Genomic DNA, 22,673 nt, shown 5'->3' on the forward strand with positions numbered 1-22,673 from the left:
GCAGATATAGGCTAGGTTACAAGCTCTCTCTCTGGGGGTCAAAATAGTGGGTTGCCGGTCGTGCCGGGCCACCACATTATGTATAGGCTACTTTATCAATTGGCCTGCAATCTAAAGAAAAGTCAAAACAAACAACAGTATAAAATAGAGGGACGAGCATGATTATGAAATCATCAGCTAACTATTGTCTCGACCTTTCACATTTTGTCCAGGAGCGTTTTGGAACTGGACCGTTGCTTTGTAGATGTGGACTAAGGTTTATGAGCAGCACATTGATAACACCGTGATAGTGATAATAATAGTACGAAACACAGTTAAGTCTATAAATCATGCTGTAATTTGACTTTAAGCGCGGTCATCATTTGGGTACTTTGCCTTTGACGTAGGCCTAATGTTCCCACGTTTTTCATCACAAACATGACATTTTTACATATAAACGATACACATGCACACGCCTTGCTCGCACGCAAGCACACAAGTACGCACAGCACGCACACATGCAAATACTTAGCTAGGCCTACACACAGCCTATGCAAACAGAGAAACATATAACATACAAACATACACATATGCTACATACATAGACTACAGGCATACATATACTGAAGAAGAAGAAAAAACGTTAGGAATCTCACAATCAATGAGATTACAAAGCAGTGTTGGTTGTTCGTTTGCAGAGCTCATGCAGTGTTTGCAGTGCTCGTGCAGGACACAGGCATATCACAGGCATATTGACTGACTTTCAGGAGACTGTTGTAGGCTTGGCCTACGTGGAGCCCACCGGAGTTGGATGTTGACCTGACGCCAGCCTCTGTTCAAGACCTTTGTTCAGCCCAATAACTATATATACATTGTTTTTTGTTTTGTTTTCAAGCGTCTTTGAGAATACATGTATAATGAAAGCGCTATATGAAATAAATATATTATTCTTAAATTCAAAATGTTTTGTTTTTTTCACGAGGAAATAAATAAAAGTGACATTGTACTGAGGGAGACCTCATTAGTTCGTTGTCCAACGCTAATAAATGAACAGAAGTGCAAATTATAGAGTTCAGCCTCAACACACGCTCTGTCAACTAAAATCAGTCCGGTGAAGCCATGATCCGAATTACTTAAAATGTATTCCTACCGGGCTATTATCGTAAAGCAATTCATTAAAAATCCAAAGAAAATAAGACAATTAATATTGCCCTTTTCATACGATTTCTGAGTTGTAGGCCTAATGACTTTAGACCTATTACATGTAGGCCTAAGATATTTAGTGACATAAAACGTGCAAGTACATACAGTATATTTCCTGTACTGTATCTAGGCCTATGGTCTCAGATCTCAAAAGGTTGCAAAGATACATTGACAGGTGGAATGTCTGCATCAAAAAAACGTAAAACATGTCGTATAAGGCCAATCATAAACAATCCTTTCATTGTAGTCACAATTTAGTAACACTAACAGGGACAAACACAAACTGCATGGAATTACAGCATAATTAGATTTAGTTCACTTTCACCATTAATTAGACAGAAGCATGGTGGGATGCCTTTGCAATCTGAGAAATAGTAAAGTCGTCTGAAATTTGATTTATTTACACAAATAAATCCTGACACTGTGTTGCACAGTGTGGTTTAGGCTACACTTTTATGTCCTTTATCTGGTGCTGTATATTTATTGTAGTAGTAATCTGTAGGCTAGTAGTAGTAGTAGTGGTAGTAGTAGGACTAGTGGTAGTAGTAGTGGTAGTAGTAGGTCTAGTGGTAGTAGTAGTGGTAGTAGTAGGTCTACTGGTGGTAGTAACACTACTAATAATAATCTCAAATGTAGTATTAATACAATAAAGAATAAAATATGATTTACCTATAGGCCATTTGTCTTGGATAATATGAAATAGCCTGTTGTTTACTATTTTTTCTTACAGAAATTGTACACAGAATAGGCATATTGAACTTAAAACGTATATATTTGAAGGTGCTGGGCATTAGTAAGTAATGAAATAATCATCAGGCTTTTGTCAAATTCTATCATGAAGACAACAATTCATAATTCACGATTTTGCAAGATACTCAGTGCTGGTTAGGCCTACTAATCATGGAAGATATAGTTGAATACCTCCGATAGTTTTATTGAGGCTCTGGGTCTCGATGAAGGGGGTCTATTTCTTAAGCAATGTGGTTTCTATTATGGAAAACTGCTTTGCTCCGGGGAGCCGTAGCATGCGTTGGATTGCAAGACGCCATATTGACTCAACTAATAGGACATCGAGTTAAAGTGCGCTTTAAGGCTGGGGGATCGCACGCTTGATCTCGCTTTACACACAACACAAATGTCACCTAATACGCAACTAGAGAGGTAGAGGTGGTACTAGTGTAGTAAAATCAAGCAAACGACAGCCTATATATTGTCTGCTGCTTCCGGTAAAAACATAGGGTAGCCTATAAATATAGCATTTCGGACATATTTTTAACGTCCACTGTAGCATTTTATTTATGAACTCAAGTCAGACCTGCCAGTACCTGCAGGGTTGCCTTATTCGGCGAGGTGTTATAAGTTCACTAAAGGAATTTTATATAATGTGCAAAAGCACCAAGGCTATGTACAAATATAAATGAAACCTACATACGAACAGTCCTCTCCTCTGCAATGGTACACATAGGCCAAGTTCACTTCAATTCGTGAGGCCAAAAATTGGCCATACCCAAAAGCCTTTCTCTCACTCTCTCTGTCTCGCTCTCTCTCGCGCTCTTTCTCTCTCTCTCTCACGCACACACGATTTTGACTGATTAGTAATAAGAAAACATGGAAATACGTATTTTTTTCAAATTCATAAATTATAATTTAATACCAAGAACAAATTTACAGCAGAATGCTTGTTTACAATAAGCTAACACAAACAAACAAGAATTGTGTTCAACTATAAACTTCCACACACACTCACATATATCACTTGCAATTAATAATCATAATAATCATAATCATTAAAAAAAAGTATCTATACGTTATCAATACCCTGCAGTCATATATTTTTATATATTTATATAAAAACGTGGGTCAGTTTAAACTGTTCATAATTACAATCATGTATCATTCTCTGGTCCATATGTGGCATGGAAACAGCCGAAGAGCACTGTTCAATCACCTACACAATATGATCCCTTTTTATCCAACCACAACATGGTGTCTCGTGTGTTGAAGAAAAGCCCCAAAAACAAGGACACATTTTTTTCACACACACTCTTACACACACTCTCTCTCTCTCTCACTCACCTATTCTCGCTCTCTCTCTCTCTCTCTCTCACACACACACACACACACACACACACACACACACACACACACACACACACACACACACACACACACACACACACACACACACACACACACACACACACACACACACACACACACACACGCACACAAGGCATTTGTCACAGACCAAAGGAGCAGAACACTAAGTCAAAATAGCTTTCCAGACCAGCTCACCCTGTTTAGTCTTAGCCTATTGTTGAACATTTTGTTTCTTTTTTAAATACAAGGGCTAGTGTACTGAATGCACAGATTATATCTATACAGTCAAAAACATTTACATTTATATATATCAAAGGTAAAATAGGTTAGCGACCTGTGGCCATGCATTCACAGTCTAAATACATGAAAAAGAAAACATTTTTGTCTTAATATGTATATACATTACAAACATAACTTTCAGTGATACTAGCTAAGTCTGCCACTGAATTGAAGACGTTGTATTACCGAAAAAATAGCAAACACAGTTTTTCTTAATCACATACTTTGTATAAAGGAAAATTCATTGAAATGAATTGACCTATATTTACAACAATACTGCCTCTAATTAACGTTTTTCAAGTGAAATACACAAGCATAAGACTGAAGTTTCAAATCTAATAGTGTTCCCAAAGTTGTATACTGAAACAACGTTTTGATTAGAAATTACTTCGCGCTTTTCAGGCACTTAATGCTTGCAGTGTATAGAGGGTGACATTTCAGGGATGTCATAATAATACTGCTATTAAACACTATTCCAGCTGTACTTAAAGGTATATGACCCTTGACCTTTCCAATTTCAAAATAAGGTATTGTATGGCTAGATGTTTTCATTGATGTTTAGGCCTACATTGCAAGACACAATGTTATATGCATTACCTGCCTAAATTAAAATAATAATTCATTTGCATCTACATTTACAAGCCACAATCACCCTTCAATAGCGAGGCTTCATACATTTTTTTTAACTGTCTTTAAATTGATGCAAAACATTTCGAGCTGGGTGCATGTGGGGATGCACAAAGTTGAAATGGGTTCATAAAGCATAGCCTACATACTGGTAACCGATATCACACACTGTTCAGCAATAGCTGTTTTGCCTTGAATCTTCTATGAAACGTTAAGAGCAGATGTGGTTCGACTGGCTCAACTAAGCAGTGACAAAACAGGGCAACCCTGGAACATAAAGTCTATACTCAATTGGAAAGAGCAATGATTTAGCTGGGTCAGAAAGTTGAACCTGAACTCCGAAAAAACACCCTTGTCCAGTTTATTGTGTGTCATTTTAAGAGTAAGTGCGTATGCAGCATTAAGCATGTAGTTATAAGCATTTTCCTATATTGCTGTGGATTTAGTTTTAATTCTTGAAGAACATTTTACATTACTTAACTGTTTCAAAAGAAGTCATGGTTTTAGAAAAGAACACCACTTGTACTACAGAATCACATAGGCCGGTTTGGAACCAGAAAGGAGGAACAAAAGAAAAGTACAAAAAACAGCTAGATACATGGACACAGGACAAGTAATTTGGAAAAAGAAAACGTACTTTTTTATTTTCTCCTAAGTTTTTCCAAATGTTCATTTTAAATGCACTTTATAGTTTCCATTTTCCTTTTGAGGATTACCAAAATCCTTTTCCTTATTTTTTTTCGTTTTCTTTTTTCTTAAAAATGGATAAGAAGCAAGTTGTTCCGAATGACACTGGGAGCTTTTATCTGCATTTTGAAAGTTCGCAGAATGTCTCAATTTTAAAATTCACAGTCATTTACAACAATGTCTTTCTTTGTGAAAGCAAGCTCTTGTAACAGCCGTTTTCCTTCAACAAAAGAAGCGCTAACCATTGTAGTCTTACCCCCTTTGTTCATTCCTTCTGCTTACTGAATTGACATGTAGGGCCAGTTAAAACTGCTCCCCGAAAGCAACATATCCCTGATGAGGGTTTCAATTGGGGTTTTACCTACCAATCGGACGAAAAACAATTGCTCTATGACCGATGAAGAGACTGTGCGCAGCGAAGGCAAGCGAAGTAACAACTTCCCAAATCGTGTAGGCTGGTTGGGATACTGGCTCCGAACATATTCCTCCAGGGCGCACTGTGACTTCTCTTGCAAACTTTCCACATGGGCCACATCTGAGAGGCCACAAGCATCTGAAAAAAAAAGCAAATTAACTAAAAATTCATCACACATTTATGACAGAACACTAATAGAAATGCTAAAGACCTCTCTCGTTGGCTATACGGTATATTACGTGACAGGTGCGCTTAAAAATGTTTGTAAATTTCAAGAAAACATCCCCCTTTTTCGGTGTTAAATTTGGTCGCTGAGGTGTATTACTGGCCTATAACATAACCTATTTTATGTTGATTAAACAATAAAAACCAATCAAACTGCATGTGATTACCATAATCAAACAGCAAGTTATGGCCACTAATATCGCCAACACTAACATATTCAGTAGGCCTACATTGTTTTATTGTTAAAGAAGACACCCATCTGTTTGCGAACATAGGCTATATTTTGTTGAATTTACATTGCATGTACCACGTTTTCTTGAGAAACTGTCTCATAATCAATAGCCTATATCATGTGATTATTAATGTCACTCTAGCGAAGTGTATAAGAGCAGGCAATTATCTGTTGCCTTATATTTGGAAACTGTAGGCTATTGTTCAAAAGAAACTGGACAGGCACTGAACTTAATTACAAATACTTACATTTGAATAGGAGTTTGGGTTAACACACACACACACACACACACACACACACACACACACGAATGCACGCAGAGAGGGAAAGAGAGTTGTGACATGGTGAAATCTGTATTGCGTTTTGATTTGGCTTGAAGAAGGGCTAGAACCCGAAGCTATCCCTAACATGGATAGTACTAACCAAGTCACCTTAATAACCAAGAAAAATGGCGGTCAATGATATGTAGCAGTGCAAACTCTAAATATTCATTGAATACATTGAATACATTTACTACACGCAATATAATTAACATATATTGTTTAAACCGCCCAGGTATTTTTGTAGAATAGGCGAGGCCTAAACCAATAGCCTAGTTTGTAAAATGTTGGCTATATAAAATAAGACAATGTTGTAGGCCTATTGTAAAAACAACTTATCAATTAGACAAGTCATTGCCTAATTCTGCATAGGTCTGTATTTTCACAGACCTATGTAATGTAATCATATAGCAGGGAAGTCTAGGTCATGACCCAGTTTTGGAAGAAGTCCAAAAAATGCATTGGATCCCTAGATCTCCCTAACAGAACAGAGGGGAATAGAAAAGTATTTTCCCACAATAACTGAAATGTCCGTCATGTGATCAGGCTAAATGTGGTAGAACGGCAAATTGTTGTTATTCTATTAATCAAACCGTCAATAAAATAAACTATTCCGTACAATTCCTGGCCCTCCCTGGCGTGAATAGGTTACGTTGTATGCTGTATGCCGTGGTTTAACAAATGGAGCATTAGGCCCGTCTTTCCTTTGCTATACCCCACCCCCTTAGAGCGTGACATCATTAATATCTGTCAATGCATTATAAATACAAACAAGTGAATCCACATAGAATATACAATATATCTTAAAGGTATGTAAATTATTCTCAAAATTTAATTTTCAATCAAATATCGACAGTTTGTTTGTGATGGCATGTCTTTGCTGAAATACTAGTTTAGTGACTTTTATGATGTGGGTCAAAGTTATCTTTCAGAGCAGCCTATTTTGTTGACAGCGTGTACTCAGAATGTAAATTGAATCAAGTGTGTGGCTATGCCTGACCAATCAGTAAAGGCAAATGATTGGCCATTTTATGACTAATGCCCAACAGTGCATTGATATAGGCCTACAGGCGGTTAGTTGAAAGCTTATATGCTCTATGGGATTTTAAGACAGGCCAGGCATTTGCAAACTTTGCTCATTTTATATATTTCATTGCATGCCTAGCCTATATTGTTTTCAAACCGTGAAAGTTCAAGCACACGTGACCTAAACACATTCTCATACTGCATAACTGGAAATGTAATATTCTGATGCAATTTGGAGTTTACCTGATGTGAAGAGCACAATTGCCTTTAAGCAGCTGTATTCAGCAGAGTCAACGTGCAAAGCTTTCAGCTTTTCCACTTGTTCTTGGAAGATCCTAATGTGGTCCATAAATGCGACCACTCTGTCCGCAGACATGGGGGAGGCATGTAGGCCAGCCGCCGCCAGAAGTGGAGCCACATGGAGAGGCATGGAGCACTGTGCGGCGTTGAGCACAAATAACTCACTCCAGGTCAACCGCAGAAGAGCCACCTGGTCAGTAATCTGAAGGTCTGGAAAGAAGGGGATATTCCTGGCCCACTCCACGGCGCTGAACAGCATCCTGGCCGCCAGTTCACATATGTTCTCGATGCCCATGATGTTGTTGGGTTGCATGCATTGACTGCCATACCGGGACGTTGGGTAGGGCTCCGCTCTCAGCAGTAGAGAGATATATCCGGATAAGTAGGAATGGCAGTGGAGTGGGTCCCCATTTGTCAAGGCGAACTGGCCATGGTGTGGCTGTGTGGGTGGCATCCGTCCCCGTTGCACCGCTGCAGTAAAAAGAGAAACTGCAGATATTGATGCCTGAATTCTACACATCAAGAGACATGTAACCCTTCTGACAGGACGCTATGGCAAATATTGTTACACTATAGCAGTTCGAGGAATACACATACTGAATACGAGTTTAGACATTGCTTTTGCTATTCAACTGCTATGATGAAATCTATGGATCCAACATTATAAACAAAAACAATACGCCTACATAGGTTACAACAATTATAGCCTAATATGAAGTAGGCTATGCAAACAATGACTTTCAATTACTGTAGAGATCGATACAAGCATATTGCCCGGAAAAGTCATGATGCTCTATGGAACATTTTAGAAGTACAAATCTGTATTTAACATTCTCATTTTGTTGTTGGACTACAACAACATGAGCTAACTGAATAGAAGCACAAAGGCAAGGCAGTTATTGCATGTTGTAACCCTTAACCTACTTAGCAATCTATTCAGCTAATTTTATTTTGACTAATATTTTCGACTGATCATTGAATAGAACAATTGTAAAGATACACATATGCCCTTTTCTATGTACAGCTCCGTTTTTTGGTCAAGATTAACACGACACATAGTGTGGGATCTAAACACGCTGTCTCTTCACTCCACACTCGCCATAATAGCGCTGTAGCCTCTATGTGCTTGTATTCAAATACAGACGCATATCCATTTTGTCTCTTCCAAGGGGACGGGTCAGCTCTAATAATCTACATCCAAACTCGTATGACTATTGTTTCTGAAGGCCACATTATTAATAGGGAGCTCAAGAAATATAACTCTTTAATCGAACGCGAAAATGGAGGTTTGTTAAGCTCGGTGTAGAGCACTAAATGCAGGCGGCTCTATTGCGTGCTTCGGCCGCACAGCCTTGGGAAGAAGAGTCGGGGAGAGAATATGGGAGACGGCCACACATACAATTATTAATTAAGATAATAAATTCATCGCACGACATACAGGACAAATACATCAATAAGAAAATAAAAATTCCAATACCTTCCCGTCTCATGCCAACTTTCAGGCATTTTTTGAGGCGGCAGTACTGACACTGATTGCGATGGTGCTGGTCAATGGGACAATTCCTGTTGGCACGGCATGTGTAACTGAGGTTCCTTCGTACGCTCCGTTTGAAGAAGCTTTTGCACCCCTCGCAAGTAAACTGGCCATAGTGTTTACCACTAGATTTATCCCCGCAAACCACGCATTCTATGTGCTGTGGCTGCTGTTTCTCCGACTGCGTCGTCTGGTTTGTCGGCGTAGACTGTACAGTGTTGTTCGGGGGTCCTTGGACTGGTGTCTGAGGGGTCGGAGGGGCGACCTGAGAGCCTGACAGATTCAACTGAGGGGTCGGAAGGGATAGTCCTCCTTGAGATTGCGAAGAAAGGGTACCTTGGGTCTCAGCCACATCGTCCTGGGAGCCTCTCCACACTACCATTGCCATATCTATCAGTCAACGTAAGGAAACTTTTTGTCTGCCGTTTTTGGTTTCGCCGTGCTTGTTCTCTCAAAAGAATGCAGCACGCTGTAATCAAAATTAATAGTCAAATAAATAAATGACAAAAGCTTACTGATGTCGATTGTCCGTTGAATCTGGCGAAAATGTCAAATTGTATTGCTGTTATAGACGATGCTAAGCACACGTTTTAAAACTGATGTGATGGCGAGCTGATTCGCAGCATTGCGCTTAGAGGCCAAGTCCAGGGGCGCTTGCAGTCAGCCATTCAGGAGACTCGAAATGGAGAAAAAAAAGAGCAAATGATTGCAATAATGAAATGAGGTAGCCTATTCAAGAAACGAAGCAGTAAGTTGAACGTATAGGCGACGTGACAGCAGCATAAAACACACAATTGATGTAGGCTACACACTAGCAGCAGAGCGCTATCAAGTTCCAGCTCAAGTCATGAAGAAAATCATCAACTGGTAAAAAAAATATTGCTGCTTCTCCCTTTTCTTGTGAGGTGGTGCGAGCAGCAGCGCGCAGCTGAAGCCAATGCTATGAAGTCAACTCTCCGACAAGCAAGTGATAATAAAACAAAAAGATCACAACTTATAGAACCTCCTTCATGCAGGAAAAATCGTTTGAAAAAGAGCAGAGAATCAAAGTGATCAAATATGTTAAAAAGGGTGAGGTTAGGAAGTGATTGCGAATTGTAGGAGCTGGGCTAGCAGAATGCTTTCTCTCTGATCAGCTCACTGAGCTCTCTATATAGTGAACTTTGACACGACTGCTGCAACTTAGCACACGTTACCATGGAGATGAGCTGCCATATAAGGAAAGTGACTGTGTTTGACTGGTCAGAGCTCACGGACCTCCCCCTGAACCCCATTGGCTAGTCGGCACTTGTGCTACTTGGTGCCTTGCCAAAGCAAGGATAGGTGTCGAGAAGATGCTTGGTCCTAAAAGGAGACATGTTAAAGGAGAGGACCATGCTCCCAATTCACCGATTTTCATGAAATACACATATAAAGTTCTAAATGTTCCATGATTACATTCTCTGACCACGTACTGTTTCTTGGTATGTGTTTGTAAGTTACTGAGTAGCCTAAAGTAAGTCGGTTGCCTAATAAATATTTGCCTGAAATGTAATAGTCTGAGAGATGTGAGGATGGTATTTTTGCGTCTGATATATGTCTGATATTGCCTCTGATATAGCCTATGTCTGATATATATCAGACACCAAAATATCACCCTGACCTCTCTCAGGTGTAGCCTATATATTGCGTCTGATAAAGGCTTTCATGAGATGCAGTAGCATATAGTGCTCCTGCATTTAACTCAAACTTTTGTATCTAGCCTACCATTACATTAGAAATAGCCGAATGCAATAGAAGTAGCCTATCAGAAGTTAAAATGAACCATTATTATAGGTTATGGCATTTCACAAAATAAATGATGAACAATTACGGCATACAATTGAATGCAGGATATGCATCTGTAAGTGAAAATGATTGTTAAACCTTATTGAAAATTGTAAGTCCTCTCGTTGCAACACATTTGTATATATGCTACATAGGCTTTCTAAATCTATCGTGAGCTGTATGAAAGGTGCTATACAAATAAAGTTAGGACTATTATTATTATTGTATTAGGCTGATTCAGGCATATTATCAGACAACTTAGCCTATGTTCAATCACAGTGTTGGGATGGTCATTTTTCTTACAATATAATCTTATTCCCGAACAGGCTACATCACGGTTTCTTTCAGTCAATTTAGTCAAATGCCTATTAGTAGACTATTTCTGACTGACAAGATAGTTGTTGATACTTCTGGTTATGATAATTATGAATATGTGTAGCCTTCACATTTGCAAGTATATGATAAAATTGCTTTTCATAGAGCTACAGTAAAGGAAACCCAAGCACGAGGGATTTTAATCATGAATATATAAAATATAACATAGGCTATCCTATATGAGAGTTGAGACCTCTCTCGTAATTTAGAAAATCCCGAGCTATGATGAGCTATTGTTTTATTTATTGGTTCATGATTCTAGGCTATAACAACATTCATGGACTGTATTGCAAATTGTTAAACTATATCACGATAGTATAGGTCTAAATTAAATGTTTCTGCCCCAAAAATAAAAACTCAATGCACTTTAATTATAGGTATATCCTAATCTACAATTTGTACATAATATCACAAATGCCTGAGTGAATGGTGTTTCATTTGAAGACAAAGCATATCTATGAAGTATATAGCCTAAAGTGGCCCCTATGTGCTCCTAGAAGTTTCTAGTCTGAGCATTTTTAGCTGGTACTTTCAAAATCACCAGGGTCTGTCAAAGTTGGGTCCTGTGAAAAATGTACACAGCTAAATGGAGCATATGCTGTCAATACAGCAGACAGGATCTATTACAGTATCTGAGTGCCCCCTAGCGTATGTATCGTTTCTGCCTCAAATCAACATTCAATTCGGAGGAGCCTTCCGACATGGAAACTGCCTGGGTCTCTCGTCTCTCACAGTGACCAAAGTAGCGTGCGCCCATTTCTAACTGATTCATATTTAAGAAAATGTCTTCTTATTGACTTGGACGTCATCGAGGTATGCGTGTTGATCACTGTTTCGCCTTTTCATAAACATAGCCTGAGCTCCGTAGGCACAGGGATTTTTTGTATTTTGCTTTTAATCATTGATTGATATAGGCTGATAATTGGTCTTGAGCGTAACACTTTCATTCTAAAGCAAACTGCATGGTCTAAATTATATCACTGTCTGCAGTTTATTGTATCGTTTTATTGTGGATTCTACTTGACCACTCCATTGGTGAGTATGAACAGTTTGGCATATTTGTTTCATGAATGAAATGTTTGAATGTGAAAACATGCTTGGCATTAGGCAATTGTTTCGGTCGTAAATAGAACGACTATCAAAATGGATACATCAAAAAGCTGTTTAGTCATAAAACACATTTCTAGCATAAAATATCACAAACACCTCATGAACCTTACCAGGCGCAGGCATAAAGATACTATAACGCATAACATGCTAATTATTGTCTAATTAAATGTTAATGGGAATACATATTGAGCAGAAACACATTATGTATACGCCTAAAGGCACCTATATGTGTTAAAAAATATATATTGTGAGATTATTGTAGACAAAAATGTATAGGCTATTCTCACAAACGTACCAAATGCATAGGTCGATTCGTCCGCAGCATGATGCATCTTCTGTCTTATCAGAATATACTAGTCTTCTCTTTCTTTTCGATATAATGTCGAGAATAGACGGGAAGGTGTACTTTCCACCAGATGGAATGAATCACAAAAATACTTGAGTTTATTTGAAGAACAATAAGCAAAAAACGTAAGACTGACAAAGGATTAATCACAGTCACTACATTTTTAAACTTATGTGCTGAACTTCAACCTTGTAATGTAAATTGTCTTGTCTTCATAACATAAGTAGCGGTTGTTATGGCTGTCTTTAAAAATGACAAAAGTAAAACAGTAAGAAAATGCTCCTGTGCGTCTTTCCTTTCTGTCCTACTGTAGGCTAGGCTATGGGTTAAAACGCGCCTGTATGCCGCTGCTTTTTGTGTGCTGGATGGGAGGGGTGAAGTCAGACTACACATAGTCAGACACCTGTCTGTTTGTATTGAAACTAGGGATGCTTTTATACATTATCACTTCATTTATGTTAGAATCATGAACGTAAAATTAATTTGACAACAATATATTATGAATCGATGAGCTGACAGAAGCGGATAACCAAAACTTGTAAAATGTGATATAGCAAAATGGCAATTAAACACATATGTTGAAAGCTAAATTAATTAATTAAATGAAACACAAATTAATATCAGTTTTAGATGGCAGATGCGGTGACACGAAAACTATTATTATTATTATTTTTAGGCTATAATTATTATTACAGCAATGATACCGGTAACAATTGCAATTATTGGTAGGCCAATTATTGCTGTTTTAATATTATGACTATTATTATTTTTGTTGCGGTTGACAAAACACTAACTGTTGTTATTGAACAGGGGAAGGAGAGGATTGCTTTCAAATGGGCGCATTTCAATTGACAGATATACCTTCTCTGATAGTAGGATCTCATCCTCATATGTCTACAAATGTACTTCCATTAACACACAGAGAGAAAGACAGGGAGGGAGGGGGAGAAAAGGGGGAAAGAGTGTGATGTGACATGACCTCTACAGAGAGAGAGAGAGAGAGAGAGAGAGAGAGAGAGAGAGGGAGAAAGAGAGAGAGACTAGATGGTTGTAGATATGCAGTTTTTGTTCCTAAAACTGTGAAGTTTACGTTTTCATATGGCCTTAATTGCCCTTCACGCTTCCATATATAAACCGTTACTTTTGTAGATCAGCCGGGTTAGGCCTATAGAGTCATGTCTGGACAACGAAAGTTGTAAAGAAATACAACTAGTGGGCCAACATTCTATGTGATGTTTTGTGAGTTGAAAAGTAAGCTACTAAAATCTTTGTCCTATCCTTTTTCACATTCTCTGGATAAATATAGGCCCTATGTCTATGAAGAATCAATGATAGAGTTACAAAAAGCATTTTCTTTATCTGTGCTGGTGCACTTCTTGGGGAAAATGCTCTCCTCAAGACAGAATCTCAAGCATAGGGGCACGGGAAGCCACTATACGCAATAGCGCACCTACATCGATTAGGACGAGACTCGAGGATGACGCTGACTCGCCACACTAAATAGTTACTGATCACACACAAATTGCAGGATCTTTAACGATTTGTCATGCTCATAGCACGGAAAAGCGGTAAATCACTTTATTATTGTTTGTAAAACAATGCGCGCACAGATGAGCGCAGTTCGATAGAGAGTGAATGGCCGAGTCAGTGGTTGAGATTCATGGTCGTCCTTTAAAAAACCTTTCACTCGTGTTACAGGTTAAACTAACAAATGAAAAACAGTACACCTTTTGTTCAACTAAAATCATGTGTAGTCAATGAATTGACGGACATTTTGAAAAATGTGTTGCCTACAGCCCTACTTGTTGACGGAGCTGCACTCAAACACAACAGTATATGCATTACCTCCCAACTTAACTATATTTTATAGAAAAGGGGAATCTATTCTGAATAATAATGTAGGCTTTAAGGAGTCGGCAATACTGGAATAGTGGGATCAGGCGGGGGCAGGTTAGCCTCCGTGCATTGGGGAGAGGCAGCAAGACAAGGATGAAAGTTCACTTTAATCTTATCTTTGCCTTCAGCAAGTCCTTCAGAGGGATACTGACCTGAAGGTCTCTTAGATCCCAGCCTGATTAACCCCTCCAGACCCGACTGGGTGCAAAGGTTAACCCGGCTAATCAAGTTGAAGAGGCTGATTGAATTAGATGACAAGGAGTCAAGGGGGAAACAACTGTCCTCCCCCAAAAAAGTCAGAGGCCAACCACTGGCAACACTTTAGTCTGTGTGAATCTCACTCTATAACCTATAGGCCTATCAGGAATCCCAAAATGGGAATAATCAAATGTCTAGTTGAATCTACACAACAATTATGCTAGTGTTGAAGTATTTACTTGTAAGTTATTAATAGTATAGTCATAGCTCTGTATTACAGAAACAAGTCATATTTTTTTGTAGATAGTGGAGTTATGTTCTCTTCACCTAATTTCTGAGCATACTAGCTCCTAGTGTCATTTTTAATGAAAATAGGCAAGTCAGTTATGAACAAATTCATATTTACAATGTATTACCTACACCATCCCAATTGTACACCGCCCTATGGGACACACAATCACAGCTGGTTGTGATACAGCCTGGATTTGAACCAGGGTATCTGCTGTGATGCCTCTAGCACTGAAATGTAGTGCCTTAGACCACTGCACCACTCGGGAGCCCTGTGTTCTAATGTAATTTGTCCTGGGATATAACTTGTATTTTTCCCTCGGCCCTCATTTCCTTCCAACAGAATTGACATTGATTCAATGGCTCTCTTCAGTGAAGCAGTTTGACAGGTGGACAGACAGCCCTCACAAATGAGCTCCAATAATCTGTGACAGGATAGGAGCTCTAGTGGCCCTGCCCTTTATTGGTCTTTCTTCTTGAGTGGCATGTCAACTGTCCTTAAAAACAAACATGTACATTTCTCAACTTTCTCTTAAAAACATAGTCATGCAGTGTCACATATGATTCTAATTCCACTATGATAAAGTTTATAATGGACCATTCAAGTGGGGACGTTAAGGTCAAATTCATGCTTCTCAGACTCATTTTCAGACTATTAACTTTGTAGATAAATTAGTACATGAAAACATGAAACATGAAGTCCTGATGCTTTTGTTATACGCAGAGTGCAGCATGAGAGCACATTGTTCTGTGAAGAACGGCTCTGCCTCCGTCTCCATAATTCCCAAAGCAGCAGAGTTGTCTTAATGCTGAAGGTAATGTTGTTGAACAAATTACAACATATTTGGGCATCAAGCCAGACTTCTTTGCGGATAAAAACATGATTTTATTTAATTTGGTTGTAACTGTATTATAGGCTTTTGAATAGTTACAAAGATTAGAGGAATTACTTTCAGGGATTCTTAGTGTGACTTTTACATATATACTGTAGAACTTGATGCTACTGTATTACTTTAAGGTAAACTTAGTCAATAGTATCAAACTATTATAATCTATACAAATAAGGTTGTAGTGTCTCATAATGCTATGTGACTTAAATTATTCATTGAAATGTTGCACTTATTTATTATGCATACGTGAGATACACAATCTACTTGCAGTGTCATTATATTTGTCCGGGTATCTACCATTTGTAAATGTTTTTCTGAGCATGATTACACATTATCATTTTGATTACATTGATTATGAACATGAGCACTTTGTTAAGGCATCTTGTGTGTGTAGCAATGTCATATCTACACCAACATCTTAAACATGACTGATCTTATGAATTCAGCATTAAAGCAATGTTTACTGCACCTCATAAATAGTTTGTTCTTGAATATTAATTGTTTAATAGTCAGCAGATTATTTGTCCATCTTTAATAAAACAAACCAGATTAAAGTATAATCTTCTGTTGCTTTTAGGTGAAAGAGGAGATTGTGGGTAAAACGCATGCCTAAATGGCAAAGAACTGGGCAAAATGAAAGGTAAATAACATAGCAGGCTACATGGGCCCCTGAAAGACCGCATTCGTTGACGTTGTAAGAAATCAGAACACGTAGTGGCTTAACATTACATTTGAGGAATGGTTAAATCTCATTTGGGGTAAGGGAGTGTAATTGAAAATAAAAATACAGTTGCAGTATATATTAAAATGAATGGGCAAAATGTCAACCACTTGGTGTGTTAACCATCACCAGCACACACACATAGTTTCCTCTTCGTATGTGATGTTTTGTAAAACATATTCTTCTTCAATGAACAAGTACTGTATATCACTAATGATTGACTCTGAAGTAATAAATTATCATGTTTAAAGAACTGCTCAATAAGCTGTGTGTAGAGTACAGTATATGTGTATGGGTGGAGGTGGGGGTGGGGGTGGGGGGGGGCGTTCTGGGTGTTTATGGAGTTCATTCAGCAGTGTAGACTACTCTCTTTGCTCTCTGTGTCTGTTTGCCCTGCGGGCCAATCTAAGAAGGCAGCAGTTTCAAGATAGCTCACAGAGTTCGATTTGCCAATGATGGATTACCGTGTCAATTTAAACAGCAATGGATTCATTTGTTTCAATGATCCCTCTTTAGGCGGATTGCCAGGGTGCTTTCTCTCCCATCCACTACATTTCCTATAAATGTTGGGTATAGTTGAAATCATGATGATTATGATGTATATAGCCAGGAAAAGAGTTAACCTGTTCAAGTGTTGTTATGGTCTTTGGGAGCCAACAACCAGCCATGCTCTTTTTCCATGCTACGACCATGATGCTATTACTGTGTAATAATAATATCTGAATTTTCTTTCTCTGACCAAATGAAAGCATCACATTTTTTGTTTCACCCAATGTACCCCCCCCCCCTCCCCCCTCGGTGACTGGTGACCTCCAGTTGACAGATCTGCTCCTGGCTTTCCTGAGAGTCAGACTGCTGAGACATGGTAGGGATGTGGCCACCTATTGAAATGTGATGGTGAAGATTAAAAGGATTTGTCGGGAAAAGTGTGCTTTGGTGTACATTCACTTTATGCCAAAAGAGATTGATTACAGTCATTGTTTTATTTGAAGGCCCAATGTGGCCATTGACTAAACTATTGACTCAACTTTTGACTAAACTAAACTAAATTCTGAAAATCATGTTAATTGATGAACTGAATGATTCTAGATGACCTGGTGTAAATAGCGTACACTTGATGACCTTTTGCAAAACTATATCACAGATAATAGATTAAGATGTAAAGATTTGTAAAACCATTAGAAATTGCTTTATTGCAGATCTTATGTTGTCATGTTTTAACATAATTTATAGATTTACACCAATACTAATGAATAATACTATCTTTAAATTGTGGATCACAAATTTTAAGACATTAATAAAATCTACAAAGCAACTTACTTCAGCTGTATTTGTCTCGTAATGTTGAATTGATACACAATTATTCTCATTCTCATGTCTGTCGTGAAGGCCAGATGGAATTGGCGACATTAACAAACAATGAAAAATGCCTTCTTTTGTCATGACTTGCACAATTTATGTTTATCTTTAACATGAAACAATAGTGTAAAATTCTTTAAAAAATGGTTTGTACAAGCTTTCAATATCTATTTATTACACAGCTGAAACTGACATTTTTATAGCATACATTGCAAGGTTCTATTTGGAGGCAAATGTGAGCACATACAGAAAATACAATGTTTTCGCTGCCTTCACCGTCTGAGTCTGGACTTAATCATGGGCCATTGGACTAAACTCAAGTTATTAGGAAATATAAATATTTTCTGAAGTAATCAAAGAGTGAGGGAAGGAGAGAGATTGATTTGGCGTGTGGATTGTACTCTAATTGGAAGCAGGTTGTTTTCTATTGAGGACCGCTTGGAGACATGGACTGAGGTTTGATTCGTCCTGTCCCTGGACAGTCTTTCAGCAGGTTGTAATTGTATATACCTGTCTGCCTTTTACCTTTTTCCTACCAAAAGTCCACTCTAGTGAGTTTGATCTTTTTTTAAATTTTCGCCTAAAATTACATACCCAAATCTAACTGCCTGTAGCTCAGGCCTTGAAGCAAGGATATGCATTTTCTTGGTACCATTTGAAAGGAAACTCTTTGAAGTTTGTGGAAATGTGAAAGGAATGTAGGAGAATATAACACATTAGATCTGGTAAAAGATAATACATTTTTTTTGGTACCATAATCTTTTAAATGCAAGAGAAAGGTCATAATGTATTATTCCAGCCCAGTTGCAATTTAGATATTGGCCACTAGATGGCAGCAGTGTATGTGCAAAGCTTTGGACTGATCCAAAGAACCATTGCATTTCTGTTCAAAATTGTGTGTCAGGACTGCCCAAATGTGCCTAATTTGTTTATTAATAACTTTTCATGTTCAAAACTGTGCACTCTCCTCAAACAATATAATGGTATTATTTCACTGTAATAGCTACTGTAAATTGGACAGTGCAGTTAGATTAACAAGAATTTAAGCTTTCTGCCAATGACATATATGTCTATGTCCTGGGAAATGTTCTTGTTACTTACAACCTCATTCTAATCGCATTAGCCTATGTTAGCTCAACCGTCCCGCAGGGTCTAAGTTTTAAACTGTAGACTTCTTTTCAGAATCTGAAAATATTAATACAATACATTATTGTATCAATGGGCTTTTGAGGTAACTGGTATTGCATGTAAATAAACCTAACATTTCAGTCATGACACTATAAAATGCTCCCTTTCACCCTTTGACACTTTCCTTACAGAAGAAGACCATCCTGCTGACTCAGGATCCACCTCAACACAGAGGTCCCTCTTTGGCCTTCAGCTCATCAATTCAATTAATATGTTCATTTCAATAAAGCCAAAATGGAAAATTATCCATTTAAAAGTAAGGCACTTTCCATTGAAACAAGGGAAACCCCACATTTGTGTGGTTGAGCCATGAATCATCATATGGCATGTGTGGCGATTGCATTTAGAGAGTGATCAGAGACAGTACCAAAGACTGGAAACATCCCATACTCGGCACTAGATTTAATGAGTGCTGAGTTGTAGTATTTACAACAGTGCCAAAAAGGCTCAGCTATGTTCAGGAAGCATGTGAAGTGTCTGCAATAAAAAACATTGTCAAACAAGATTTGGGAACAATTACATGGACAGATAGTGTAATGTTTATATGATCCCTCCAAACCAGAGCAGCTGCAGTAACCAGACCAGCAACATAACCATGCCCCATGTGACTAGGTCTTTCATCTAGTTGAGAGGCCAGTAGTTTGTTAATTTTACATCAGTTCTCACAATTTATCATGCCTACACTGTGAAACATTTCAACAATTGTACTTACCTTGTGGCCAAACGTCTTGAACTTCAGATGAACAATTTGACATTGCTTGTCGTTGACTAGGGTAATCACTAGCTACCATGCAGGCAGCTTTGGCTATTATGTGTCATTGCTATTTTAGAAGTAACCACTGTAAGTTTCTCATTGCTAGGTATTTGAACTAACATTAACGATAGTTTGTGACATCCAACCTTTATGGGTGTGATGTGATATACTAAATACATTGGACATGAATGCGTATAATTTTGTATCCGGAACAAAACATTATTGTGATGGTATCAGCTGTGCATGCCGGAGAACTTTCCACAACACAGTTGTTGGCAAAAATTTGGGTTTTACACGTCATAATTATCACCTATAACAGTTGAAGTAGCAGAAATGTGGACAAATCTAGGATGAAGTTGAATATCAAAATAATTTACTGTACCAGGCATTGGAAAGGTAATATATTGTAAGTAACTAAAGGTATGTAAAGGTAAAGCTACAAAATAACAATATTTTAAACTGTCTAGCCACCCTTGAAACTCCCACACATCTTGTTCGAAATGGCAGCTCTATCAAGATAATCATCTGAATGAATCTGTTACACCACGACCTATCAGGCTTGTAATTATTCATTGAGACCCTTCAGGCTAAACCAAAGTAGTGAATGACCAGGAAGTCACCTTATTGTCTATACAACTCATCATATCAGGTCATATACTGGCTAATGCTTCAGGTCATATGCTTTTCTTGTTGTAACATTTGTTAACGTTAGCACCGCTGAGCACATGAGTAGCAGCAGATTGCATAGCTTTTGTCCAAACCATTTCCTTATTGTGCAAGAAATAATCCTTTATTCAATTTATGTCTGAGGAGGCTTTTTAAAACATATTTTCACAAGATCAGTAGACTGTTCAAGAGTGTTAACTAATACGGCCACTTGGCCCTCTATGGTCTAGATTTTCCTTCACGGATGAAACATTAGCAGAGCTCACTGCTGAGAAGGGTGTGGCTGTGGCTATATCCCTGGGAGAAGGGCACAGCTCCTGACAGAAAGGTAATGCTGTTGATACCCTCATGTCTAGGTCTCAGCACTACCAGACCATGGACCGCTTGCTCCCCATTTATCCCTCTGTCAATCATGTAAAATCAAACTGAAACTGCTGTGAGAAATGTCTCAATATATTTAATCCCTGACTGAAATTACAAGTCAGGTTGGTTTCTCTAATGAAATCTTACTCTACATAATGAACACAGTGGAAGTCAGCATTCTCACCATAGGTAAACATCCCAATGACCTTATTATACATTTTGACTTTGTCAGCTTCCTTTTTTAATGAACTTAGTGTCAATGACTAATGTAAACTAAGGGCATGAATAGGAATATCAACAGTACACAAATAGGATTCATTACAGGATTTGGGTCACACTGCTCATAGACTTAGGGCTCTATTCAATCCGCATCGCAGAAGTTCAGCTTTACAGCGTGAATGAAATTTAAAGGCAATGTTCCCGCCTCAGCGGAGACTGCTTTCACAGTAAACACTGCATCAATCAGAAATTACCTTTACATTTCTATTGCGGAATCTGTAGTGCTTCAGCCTTACATATTCAATAGAGCCCTTAGGCTGTTACTTGTTCAAAATGTACAAATCAGGTCACGCTTGAAAAATGTCTTTAAACAAAGAGAAATGCTGAACTTTGTCAAGCACCATGTGTAGGCTACAATACCCATTCTGACATAGCAGTTGTATTCTGCAATTGCGTAAATTATGTTGACCTGTAGATGAACAAAGAGATATGAAAAAACTTTGTACAGAATTCCTGTGCAATGAGTCACCTTCTCTCATGTAATTGTTTCCATATTAGACCCCACTCACCCCTTCTTGCAAGCACATCCCTTCCAAAGGAATACTTGTGTTATGATTTGTTTACAATCACTCTATCCAATTCCACCTGCTGACAAGAGGTACCTCAGGGTACAGTGTTGTTACCCTTACTATTTGTTTACCCACAGCAGAACTCAGACACATTCTGGATATGAACAAATAGGTGTTTTCCATATATACAGCTATAGTTACAGAGTGATCGCTAGAAATAGACAGCAATTTCAGATTCTGAAAAGGTCCCGAGAACAATTATATATGCCTTCCTCTGTGCTCACCAAAAAAAAAGAAAAACGACTGCCCAGCACTAGGAATTAACTCTTGATGCTCAGAGCTGGAGCTTAATTGCAGTTCACATAGATAACCAAAAAACACAGATGGCGATTTCCAGAAGTTAAAAAAAAGTTCAGAGAACATTGATATATGCCACCTTCTGCGCTCACCCAAGAAATTAAAAATGATTGCCCAGCATTAGAAGCGAATTTGTGATGCTCGGAGGAGAAGCCTGCTGCTTAAACCACTGCGCTACGCAATTCACAAAGCTCAGCAAGCCACGGGAATACTGAGAATACGGATTATACCTGATGGTAATAGCGCGTCATTTTACATTAATTGGTTTTAAGCCTTCCCCAAACCATAGCCCTGACCTTAACCACTCGGGATTAATACCTAAACTTCACCCTTTGAGTTGTTTCTGTTTCGATCCTGTAACGCGCAAAAATAGATGTTCATACATATTACGTTGAATTTAAAAGGGAAACTAGAAGATCTTGTTGAGAGTTAGGTCTGTATCTGGAGGGGATAATCTTATTTGTGGTCTCACTGAGTCATTCCTCTTTGTTGTAATGACTAAGGTGTTGGATTGACAATCTCAGAGACCCAGGTTCAAGTCCCAGTAGGGCTACCACTGAATTAGCTATATTGTTGTCAGAAGTGGGTTGGCACTGCTGGGAGAGCCATTGGTACGGGAGCAAGAAACTTGTGCAAATTAA

General features: G+C 38.4%; 1 protein-coding gene and 1 long non-coding RNA gene across 4 annotated transcripts; one reads left to right on the plus strand and one right to left on the minus strand.

Annotated features, from left to right (window-relative positions):
- Positions 1 to 2,803: 2,803 nt before the first annotated feature.
- On the minus strand, positions 2,804 to 12,973 carry LOC110495486 (COUP transcription factor 2). 3 transcript variants are annotated; one of them, XM_021570783.3, is made up of 3 exons: positions 12,514 to 12,973; positions 7,337 to 7,864; positions 2,804 to 5,428 (listed from the first exon to the last, which is right to left on the minus strand). In XM_021570783.3, exons 1-3 carry the CDS (start codon positions 12,548 to 12,550, stop codon positions 5,154 to 5,156), a joined length of 840 nt encoding a protein of 279 aa, XP_021426458.1. In that variant the 5' UTR covers positions 12,551 to 12,973; the 3' UTR covers positions 2,804 to 5,153. The 3 variants fall into 3 exon arrangements, with proteins under 3 accessions (XP_021426458.1, XP_021426447.1, XP_021426439.1); XM_021570772.3 differs by having other exon boundaries at positions 8,871 to 12,869; XM_021570764.3 differs by lacking the exon at positions 12,514 to 12,973 and adding an exon at positions 8,871 to 10,142 and having other exon boundaries at positions 7,337 to 7,882.
- Positions 11,785 to 21,975, plus strand: LOC110495497 (uncharacterized). Its single transcript, XR_002469432.3, has 6 exons — positions 11,785 to 11,921; positions 12,099 to 12,143; positions 15,671 to 15,761; positions 16,414 to 16,476; positions 17,374 to 17,422; positions 19,236 to 21,975. It is a non-coding gene; the product is annotated as an uncharacterized LOC110495497 (long non-coding RNA).
- Positions 21,976 to 22,673: the final 698 nt, after the last annotated feature.

The sequence above is a fragment of the Oncorhynchus mykiss genome, chromosome 2 (assembly GCF_057628025.1).
Source record: "Oncorhynchus mykiss isolate SJ-2025 chromosome 2, ASM5762802v1, whole genome shotgun sequence".
Classification (NCBI taxonomy): Eukaryota; Metazoa; Chordata; class Actinopteri; order Salmoniformes; family Salmonidae; genus Oncorhynchus; species Oncorhynchus mykiss.